Below are 11,329 nucleotides of genomic sequence, written 5' to 3' on the forward strand. Positions count from 1 at the left end.
GTTACATCCACTCCTCCACCTCACCTGCCTCAGCTTTGTGAAAAACAAAAACAGCAGGCTGAGGCCATGCGCAAGATCACTGGTGCTTAAGCAATTAAGCACCCTGCTGATGAAGTATCCATACTCTGATGGAATATCCACACTCTGATAAAGTACCCATACTTTGATGAAGAATCAATACCCACTACCGGTGGTTCCTGCTGCCCTTGAGCATCTGAGGGTGACACAGTTCTTCATAAAGTTATATATGTGCAGTTCCAACAATCTGATAAGAATTAAAGAGGGTAATGAGAGGGAAATGGCCTTTAGCACTGCCCATCTTCCAGGCATTGGTTAATGACATCCTGTGGAGTCTCTTTTAGGTAGATCTGTTGACATATCGTTGATCTATTCACCCTTCTATGACCAACATGTGCATAATGAACTCTGTTGTTCAGTAAACTATATTGCAAGCTGGAGAAGTACGAGTTTCACCTCTGTGAGGTGAACTTCCAGGGATCCAGTTCCTGGGGTTTGCCAATTATCAGTGGTTCATGTCCTTTACCACCCTGGCTAAGCCCCTGACAGACTGGCTCCAAGGACAAACAATCCGCTTGACGTGGAGCGCTCCCTTTTCTGGTAGGACAGCGCAAAGGCACTCCCCACCAGCCATAAGCCAGTCCTCTCTCCTTCCTGCTACATGGGAGCCACTGGCTCGGACCTGGACCATGACATCACCGCAGTGACTCTCACCCTCCCTGCCCTCCAGATTGGTTGCCATTCCACGGCAATGTTGTGCAGCGTTCATCACCTGGGCACACACTTCCATATATGTAGGGCATCTGGGCTCCTCATGCACATACCAACTGAAAGTAGCAAGTTACCTGCTTCATGTGCACACAGAAAGATGTTACGCACATCACCATGGTAACATGCTCCCCATTCCTACACCACATCATACCTGGTCCCACATGGCTACTGATTTCCTTACAGACCTGGTGGCTTCTAAAGGGAATATGGTCATTCTCATAGTTGTCAATCCCTTTTCCAAGATGGCATGGTTCATCCCCCTCCCAGCCCTTCTCACCATATTCAGAAACAATAGACTTGCTCTTCCACCATGTTTTCTCACAGTTCCTCGTGCCCGGAAGACACATCAGACCGGGGGTTCAGTTTACCTCCTGGGTATGGCAGGCATTCCTTACCTCAGGCTATCACCTGCAGGCTAACATGCAGGTGGAGAGAGTTATTTAGGAGCTGGGGAGGTTCCTGCACTTGTACTGCCATGAGCATCCTGAGACTTGGTGTTCCTATCTTCCCTGGGTTGAGTATGAACAAAACTCTCCCGACCATGCAGGTATGGGGCTCACCTCATTTGAGTGTGTCCTGGGATTACAGCCTTCACTGTACCCATGAAAACCCCTGACCTCTCACCTGCCCACTGTATGGTGTCAGCAGAGTGAACAGGTATAGGAGGAGATGCACCGATGCCCGAGGGCAGCCATCATCACCTTCAAACGCAAAGTGGATTGGTGAAGAGGAAACTCCTATCTACCAGCCCAGAGACAGTGTGGGTGTGGACCAAGGACAGCCAGCTGGGGCCCAATGATTTGCTGCTACCTAAATACATGGGCCCCTACAACGTCCTCCACCGGATCAATAACATGACGTACAAGGTTGGTTAATACTTATAGCACCTGTGACCGTGCTACATTGCGGTCATATGTGTGACTCAGTTCAGGTGAATGTAAAATTACCTCAAACAGTTCTCTCTTTCTAACTCTGAATCTCTCAATAAGATCAGTGTCATAGATACATCAATGACAACATTGTCTAAAATTGATCATTTTATTTGTCAATGACTGGTCCCACCAACAGGTCCTGGTCATTTTGCCTGTTCATAAGCCAAGTCGGCTTGAATTTTGCGGGAGTAACTTTAGGAATATTGCACCAACAGGTCACAAGCTGTATTTTCCTTAAGACTGGGCATAAAATTTATTCTTGGCTGGAATCAGGCCTAAAGACAGATTTTCTACCATTTCAATAGTAACTCCTTAAAACATTGCAATGACACTCCATGTTCACAATGAGCTTTTAGTCATGAGAGATTATTGGGAGATTGTTGCAATACTTTAGTTATATAATGACACATAGCTTACTGAGAGATTCAGTTTAAGAGGCTAAGATAATGATAGATACATAGTTATTTAGACTTACAATAGTTATTTACACTTACAAGGACAAAACATAATGACATAACAAATGATATAATGACATATGACAATGACATAATGACATAACTATGTAGCTACTGATAGACAACACACGCCACCTGAGGGAGGCGTGGACTAACAAACAAGACATTAGTGACAAAATTAATATTGTGTTTAAGAACATAAACACAATTCCACATGCTGAACTGCACCATACCAAAAACCAAAACAACTGTAAAACACTAATGAAATTCTGGTGTCAGATATTTGGTAATAATTTATATGCTTTACCCTTATACAAATTGGGTTCCTTGGGGAATAGAATCTCACATAAAAGTTTCAACAGGCATAATGACCAGTGGTGCTGAGTTTTTACCTCCATCTTTGTTGCAAGGGTTGAATAATGGATAGAGTTTCTCAGTGAAAGACTGACCAGTGAAAGAGTAGATATGAGACCTGGCCTCCACATCATAGAAGGAGACCAGACCCTCCTCATAATCCACAAACACCCCCACCTTCTGGGGAGCCTGCTTCAAGGAGAGGGGTACAACAAAGGAGTCTGGGGCCTTGTATTCATTTTCCTTACTCCGCCACACAGTCCAGTATCCATTCTTAGGCTCCAGTTTAATGTCCCCTTTCCTTTTAATGGACTCTTTGGCCACTCCTAAAACCCACCCAGTTTTGCCTCTAACCTGGACCTCATAGTAGAATCTCCCTGAGGAGAACCCCTCCTTTCCAAGCACATAAATGTGCACATCAAACCTCTTTGGGTTTTCTGATAGATACTGTCGTTTGTCTCCATATGTAACCTGTTTTCCATCCTCAGACAGGATGAGAGCAGGTTGAGCTGTATCAGGATCCAGAGTTAGATCCACTTGGGGAAACAGACACAGTTTAAACTTATTTAGCAATAAACAGCATGTAATAGTGTAGAGATAAATGTGAGATATTGTATATATTATTATAAACACTGAGCAGCCATAACATTAAAACCACTGACAGGTGAACATTGATGATCTCATTACAATGACCCTGTTAAGGTGAGGGATATATTGGCCAGCAAGTGAAAAGTCAGTTCTTGTGTTGGAAGCAGAAAAACTTGGCTGAGGATCTGACTCTGACAAGGGCCAAATTGTGATGGCTAGACAAATGGGTCAGAGTATTTCCAAAACGGCAGGTGTTGTGGGGTGTTTCTGGTATACATGGTCCAAGAAAGGACAACTGGTGAACCAGTGACAGTCACCCAACGCAAAATTATGTGCATGGGGAACCAAGGCTTTACCTTAGTCTGTTCTGAACCCACAGAAGAGCTACTGTAGCACAAATTGCTGAAAATCGCAGCTTGCTCAATATGTGGCTGCATAGACACAGATGTGTCAGAGTGCCCATGCTAGCCTCTGTTAACCACTGAAAGTGCCTACAATTGAGCAATGGAAGAAGGTTGCTCGGTCTGATGAACCAAGAAAGCTGGGTACGTGTGCATCGCTTACTTGGGAAAGAAATGGCACCAGGATGCACTATGGGAAGGAAGAAGGCAAGCTAGTAGAGGACATGTGATGCTCTGGACCTACACTATATTAGTAATTTAGATGTTATGGCTGGATGGTGCATATGTTACTGATGATCAAAGAGAAGGCACACACCTGCACATTGTTGAATTCTCTTCAGTTCTGTTTAAAAATGCATAATCGATGATGTCATGATAATTAAATTAATGATCAAATAAATGCTTGGATGGTAATTTACAGTACCACACTGAAATATTAATATCAAAGGGACGAACATAGGACTTTTTAACAATAATTCAGAATTAAATACCTAAATGCATCATCTACCAAACATTAATTCTTATATCAGGATTTAAATATACTTCTGCATTACCTTTTTATAAAATCCCTCTATTTAATCACACAAGGTCTTACTGATCAGTAAACACTTACCAATCTCAGGAAGCTTCTCCATTTCCTTCTTGAGTGATTCCCGCAGCTGAGACAGAGCTCTCCTTAGAGTCTCCACACTCAGATGAGTGTTAATGGTGATGTCAGTCCAGTCCTTGGTGTGTGGAGGGCTACACAGGGACGGGTACATCTACAGGAGAGACGAGAGAGGAGAACCCCCTCAGGATGGGGAGGGCTGTTTGTGCTGCACTGCTATTGAGAAACAGGGGGATCTGACCAGTAGGAGGTGGATGTGGTCCTCAGTGTGAGAGAGCTGCTCCAGCTCAGTGTCTCTCCTCTTTAGCTCAGTGATTTCCTGCTGCAGCTCTTTAATGAACTCTTCAGCCTGCCGCTCTGCTGCTTCCTGCTTCTCCTCCAGCACCTGAAGCAGCTCAGCCTGGCTTCTCTCAATGCAATGCAGCAGAGCATTGTAAACCTCTATGCTGTCTTTTTTCTCCTTCTCTATTTGTTTCTAAGAAATAAAATTCAAATATTTTAAAATCATTGTGTACATCTTCAATCTTTGAATTGGCTATACATTAGTGTGAATAAACAAAAGTAATTGCACATGGGCCATTTTGAGTCATGTGGTCTTACTTTATTCAGTTCTACAGAATTGTTTATTTCTTCAATCTTTTTTATTCGATCCTGGATCATCCATTGAACCTCTGCCTGTGTCTTCCCCAGCTGGGCCTGCAGGGTCAGAATGTAAGTGTACTATAGCTTTATCACTGAATTGATATTAGAGGAGTAAAGTGTAGCATCCTCGCTGCAGGACCTTGGTTAAACTTTGGGAATTGTAAGCCTTCAGATGAAGGGCATACGACATGAACATCTGTCAATATGGAACTGAAACGCACAAAACCAGCAATTGTGATGTAAATGTTAGCTAGCAAGACATCACCACACTCCTAGAGATTTATGCTCGTTTTTGGTCGGGTCGGGTAGGTCGAGGGCAAACACATGCGAAGTACCACTACTGCGGACGTGAGAGCAGGCATAATTCAAAGAGTGGGAAGCCATAATGAAAACGATAAACAGGACAGTGTAAATGAATGACGAGTTTAATAATTGAAACACCAGAAGAACACAGGACTGAAAAACTCAGGAACAAACAAAAGGATAAACTAAAATCTGGGTAAGGATGAGCATTAGACAAAGGGAGCTAAATATTAAGGGAAGATATACGGGAAACAACAAAGCATTAAACTAAGACAGGCTATAATGGATCATGAACGCAAAGTAAACAAAAGCACCGAGATAACGTACCACGTGCCGGAAAGCAGAATAAAACTAGACGAATAAGAATTGGGAGAGCAACGTAAATTGGAGCACAGATAGAAAGTGCGTAGGAACTAAACGAGAGAGATAACTAAACAGGAGAAAGGCGAGGGTACACAGAGAGAATAACTTAACTAGGAACAGAGAGAACAAGTACAACGTAACCTGAAACGAGCGAGGCAGATTCAGAAAATGGCGTAGACGTAAACAGACATACGCAGTAACAACTGGGAGCGTAGCCAAAAAAAAGAGCATAGGAATGCAACGAGAAATAACACGGGATATACATAAACAATGACTAACAACCAGAAGACGAAAAACAGGGTTTAAGTAGACACACTAACGAAGGCTAAACAAGGATCAGCTGGCGCTAAGGGGCGAAGACAGGAAATCTGTACTACATTTACATTTACGGCATTTAGCAGATGCTCTTATAGAGAGCGACTTACAAAAGTGCTTTGTCATTTCCTCATAGAACACATCCAAGTACAGTACAGTAGGTTAGAATCAGACATACCAATGAACTAGAATACTGTGGAATACAGGGATGAATGCTGATACCTAGAAGTCCAAAATACATCAGGTCTATCTTAAACAATGATAAGTGCTATAAACAATAAGTGCTAGAGTTTGTTAAAAAACATAAACAACATAAACAGTGCCCTAGAATAAGTACTACAGGTACTACCTGTAGATGTGAGCGCACAAAATAGAGGCATAGGGCTAGGTAATACAGGCAAGGGGTGCTTAACTATTATACGTATTCTAAATCTGTAAGAATGCATTTGTAACTTTATAAATTTCAGTGAATAGGAACAGACCCGGACAGGGGGACGAAGGGTTGGGAAGCGTCAACACTATGAAACAACCATGTATTCACTTCTAGGACTACAGGTTTTCTTAGAGAAATCCTCAAACAGCACCGATTCACTCAACAGTGCAGGACAAAGGAAGAGGTGACTGTAGCATGCTGATGAGAGCAGAAGGCAGGGACATTGTTTGTCTGAGGCTGAGGGCTCAAAAGGTGAAGCATAGCACATCAGACAAATTTGAACATAACAGCTGGAGCCCAGGGCAGGAGACCCTGTGTGCAATGAGCTATGGATAGAGAGAGGGACAGGATCAGCCATGGTCATGGGGGCTTGAGTGGCTGATCCATGCACACAGAGAGCAGAAGAAAGAAATCCGGCAAAGTCATAGATAATGCTTCCCCCTGAACACTCCCAACTTCAGCATCAAGTTCTTTCATCAGTTGATCTAATCTCGCCTTGTTCACTACTGAATGCATCTTAGAGCGCTGATAAGGATGGAGAGTAACTGCACACCTATAAGAGCTTCATCTTGCATGAAATTGAATGGGAAACCTCCCTTATATATTTTTTGCAGGGTGATGACAGGAGACCATGATGCGATGACAAATTCTGTTACAGTTGCAACAAAACTGGCCTTAGCCAGAGTACTGTTTCAGTGAAAGAGATAAACTGGTGTGTTACACTACACTGCTGGATAAAGTAGTGTTCTGTTACATGTAAGGCAAGGAAAGATTCAAGTTGGATTTATAAAGCAAACTGAGAAGCACATCAACACACTCAGTGTAGAGCTAGAACACTGGCAGACAAGTGGTGTACACAATCATGAATCAAATTGAGTACATCAGAAACCAGACAAATAGCAGAGAGAAAACATAGAAAATAAAAATTTGAGAACAGGAATAATGACCTAGGAAATGTTTTACAATGGCAACACTTAGCAACCTCTAGCACAGGTATGGCTGACTGGAACACAGAACAGGTGGAACACAATTAGGGTGTGGAACAGGAACACATGACAATAATGACAAAACCAGAACAAAGGCACATGACATGGTCACCATAGCAACTGTAACGCAAATCCAGAAGTGGCAATTGTGACAATAATAAAACCACCAGTTCATTTAAAAATAATTATGCAGAAACATGAGAAGGAGTTAAGAATTTTGTCTTAATGTCTCACCTTCTTCTCTCCACTCTCTGTCTCTATAGGAACAGTGGTGTGCGTTTTGTGGTCTGTCTCAGTGCAGAACTGACACACACACGTCTGGTCGTCTCTACAGAACAGCTCCAGGGGTCTCTCGTGTTTCTGGCAGATGTAGTCCTCCAGGTTTGCCACAGGGCTGATGAGTTTGTGTTTCTTGAGTTTCGCTGCAGTTGTGTGAGGCATCAGGTGAGTGCTGCAGTAAGAGACCCCACAGTCCAGACAGGACTTCAGAGCATCACACTTCTCCTCTTGGCAACAGTCACATGGCACCTTCTTATTCTTAGAGAAGAGTTGATCTGCAGTGCTGTTGGATTCCATCTGAACTGGGCAGAGCAACAGCACAAGGATAAAAGTGTTTGCGTATAGACAGATCACTAAAGCTGATGTTCAGAGAGGAGTCTGCTGCAGGGTGCCATGACTGACAGATGGGAGAAAGACATCAGGATCATCAGGACATCAGCACTGTAGAACACACCCAATGGCTTCCATAGCAAATCCTCCTCCACAAGTTAGAATGTTCTGTATAAATACAATCTTACATTTGAGAGACCAAGTGCATGCTGACCAGTCTAATTAAAATAATTAGCATAAACAATAGTTACTGATAGAATAGATGTCTCAGTAGCAATACTGCAGTATAAAAAAATGTTGAGATATTCCCAATTCACATTTCCTCCCCAACCACCTTTTTTTGTTGCTTCCTTACAAGTTACCTGATCTCCAACCTTAACCCTCTACAAACACATGGATAGATACCAGAACTAACGCTGTGTTTCCTGCTGAAAGGAACTGGATACTGGAGATGAAACCATTGCACGTCCCTTAAATTTCACCTGAGTGACATCACCAGGACACTCCCATTACTTCAAAGGTTTTTCCATGATGATTTGTTGCACTTGCTACTTTGGTCCAGCAAGTGGCAGGCATTGACCAGTGTTATATGAAATGTGGATATTTTTCTTGGTGCATCTAAACTCAGAAAAACACAAATATATATTTTTGAAATCATCTATTTAATGCTCGGCATAGTCTGTACAGTTTTATAACACTGATAGAACTTGGGGATACACCTATGGAAAAATATACATATAATATCAATAATATAATAGTAGAACAACAATAACCAACCCACCACACTGAAGATTGGTATTCAAAATAACTTGCACCTTTCATGCTTTATGAAATGTCATCTAAGTTTCAAAACCCAATATCACTTATTTGTCACTCATGCCTTTTCCAGTACAGAGCTAGTGTCAGTGGAGCCAAACGCTCAAGTTAGTTTGTCATGCCAAATGAGTGGAGTGATCTCTGCCGTTTAGCGCTTCAGTGGTGCTGAAATTCACTATGTGTGGGTTCATCCCTCAGGAGAGGGTGGAATTCATTCAGTAAGGGTTCAGTCCTCAGGACAGTGCCTGGCTGCTCAGCAACAACATGAGTTTTGATTTGCAGAAATAGTGGGCCTGATTGCTGCCACATTATCTTTTGAGATAAATGAAGAAATCCCTATTTTTAACATTAAAATAACTTTGTGACATTGATAATAACATTACACTCTCCAGTAGAACATTTATAGTGCTATGTATTTTCTCAATACAAAAAATAATGTGTGCTCTACACTGAGGATATCTTTAATCCATCTCTCTTCTATAAAGTGCCTGTGCTCTACACTGAGGACATCTTTAATCTCTCCTCTGTAAAGTGTCTGTACTCTACACTGAGGACATCTTTAATCTCTCCTCTGTAAAGCACCTGTGCTCTACACTGAGGACATCTTTAATCTCTCCTCTGTAAAGTGTCTGTGCTCTACACTGAGGACATCTTTAATCTCTCCTCTGTAAAGTGTCTGTGCTCTACACTGAGGACATCATTAATCTCTCCTCTGTAAAGTGTCTGTGCTCTACACTGAGGACATCTTTAATCTCTCCTTAGCAAAGCATGGGGTCACTCAGTATCCTCAGACCCAAGTGCAGGTCTGGCAGGAGTAGCACGAACACTGAACCTGTGTCTTAGTGGCACTTACCTAGTGCCAGCAACTTGGACCACATGGTTTCTGTAAAGTTAAGTCTTGATGCTCTACAACAAACCACTGTGGTGACAGTGTGGATCCTTGGGTTTCCTGCCAGTCAGCCAGCATGAAGGAAAAGTCCATTTTGTTTGTCTGTTTCTATGAATTTAGTTGCAGGTTGTCTTGTCATCTGCATTTTCATCGCGGCGCCAGGTGATTGCAACGTGTGGCCTGATTGGTTATCCTATCCCACCCCACCTCACATATAGCCATTCGAGAAGAAGAGCTCCGATCCCTACCTTTCCATACTTGGCATTGTGTTTATTTTTGTACATTGTTACTGAACGGTTTTGATTTTGGGTTGTGAGTATGCGAGGGTTTTGTGTTTAGTTCGGTTATGTCTGTACAGAGTATGTTGGTCATGGAGATGTAGGGAGATGACACCGTTTATTTTGGGTAGCCTCTGTTTTGCTTTAGGGAGTTAGGGCACATTTTTGTTGATCCTTTATGTTTATTCTTTTTCTTGTTAGGCAGGTTATTTTATCTGTTTTTGTTTCAGACCTGTTTGTTTGTTATTTGGCATTGTCATCTGCTGAAGTATGCCCCTCTATAAATAAATACCGCTTTATTATATCCTTTTCCCTGTCTCTCCTTTTTTCTGTTATGGTCCGGAGCCTAGACTGGGTCGTAACAGAATTGGAGGCTTGTCCTGTGCTTGGGGTGTGTGTTTGGTTGCCGGATTTGGCTTTTTCTTTTGTGTGTGGGGGTGTTGGTTGCTGGTTTCTGTGGATTTTGCTGGTTTTCGGTCGTTATGGATTCCGTGTTTGATTTAGAACAGTTTATGCTCTTCCCCACACTGGAACAGTTTGATGCATGTCGGAAGGATGATTTGTTGCTGATAGCGGATTTCTTCGACGTAGTGGTGCCTCGTAATGCAGCCAAGCAGATAGTTAATGCTACGTTGTATGATGAGAGAGAGTAATGGTATTTACAAACCGTCAAAAATGATTTATTGTTTGAATTGATTGCTTGATTTGACAGCTGTCAATCACCCCAACACACCACCACTCCCCTCCCCCACATATTTATTATATATTTATATATTATTATATGATTTATGATGTGACAATATTATATGAAAATAAATTAAAACACAATGAGGGATCCTCAAAATAGTTTTATTGACTTAAAAAAAAATCTTTAATTGAGAAATATTCAAGTGATTAAAGTAAATAAAAGTTACAAGTCTTAAACGAATACATACCACCCAGTCTCACCATACTCAAACATGCATATGGGTCTCGGTTGTGTGTCTCTTTCTCACTCACCCACTCACTCACCCCTTGCACTCCCTCCCATTGGATGATTCTCTAAGAAGTCACACCTCCTCACAAGTCCTCCCCCTACCATGCAGCAACTTTCTGCCAAAGTTGATATAAGGTGTCGTACCCCCCCCCCCCCACTAAAACCATCTCCTGCCAGGGTCAGAACTAGGCCAGAAAGATCCAATTTTGCCGCCTTTTTTTCTTTCTTCCCAACCAACCAGACTTGTGTATAAGAAGTTTCTTTAATTGAGAAATATTATTGTGATTAAAAAAAATTAAAGTTTTCAGTCTCAAAGTTTTCTATATAGCTAGCCATGAGAATAAGAATAGCTGTCGATCAAGAGTTTCAGTCGTTCAAAATGTTTCACGTACTCTAAAACACAATGGTTATATTACATATTGATCAAAAATAATCAGAATAAAGACAATATCCTTTCCTAGCTAGCTCGCAAAAAGAATAGATATGATAGCTTGTATATAATACGTAATGATTGTTTGTTAAAATCTATGTTTTATCTAGACCTGAAATTAATTGCGACGCTAAGCCCACCGAGTTAAATCATACAACGCATC

The 11,329-nt window shown here is 41.9% G+C and overlaps 1 protein-coding gene across 1 annotated transcript; it reads right to left on the reverse strand.

The window, feature by feature from the left end:
* LOC113588874 (E3 ubiquitin-protein ligase TRIM39-like) lies at positions 1–9,471 on the reverse strand. The gene is made up of 7 exons (XM_027028252.2): positions 9,447–9,471; positions 7,403–7,749; positions 4,727–4,822; positions 4,368–4,601; positions 4,133–4,280; positions 3,836–3,862; positions 1–3,066 (listed from the first exon to the last, which is right to left on the reverse strand). Exons 1-7 carry the CDS (start codon positions 9,469–9,471, stop codon positions 2,519–2,521), a joined length of 1,425 nt encoding a protein of 474 aa, XP_026884053.2. The 3' UTR covers positions 1–2,518.
* Between the last annotated feature and the right edge of the window lie 1,858 nt (positions 9,472–11,329).

The sequence above is a fragment of the Electrophorus electricus genome, chromosome 19, assembly GCF_013358815.1.
Source record: "Electrophorus electricus isolate fEleEle1 chromosome 19, fEleEle1.pri, whole genome shotgun sequence".
NCBI lineage: Eukaryota > Metazoa > Chordata > Actinopteri > Gymnotiformes > Gymnotidae > Electrophorus > Electrophorus electricus.

Coding starts and splice junctions, on each gene's coding strand:
- LOC113588874 (XM_027028252.2), bottom strand. CDS start 9,471: ATGTGGTCCAAGTTGCTGGCACTAG. Junction 7,750..9,446: donor GTCCAAGTTGCTGGCACTAG/GTAAGTGCCACT, acceptor TGCTCTGCCCAG/TTCAGATGGAATCCAACAGC. Junction 3,067..3,835: donor GAGAATTCAACAATGTGCAG/GTGTGTGCCTTC, acceptor TGTTTCCCCAAG/TGGATCTAACTCTGGATCCT.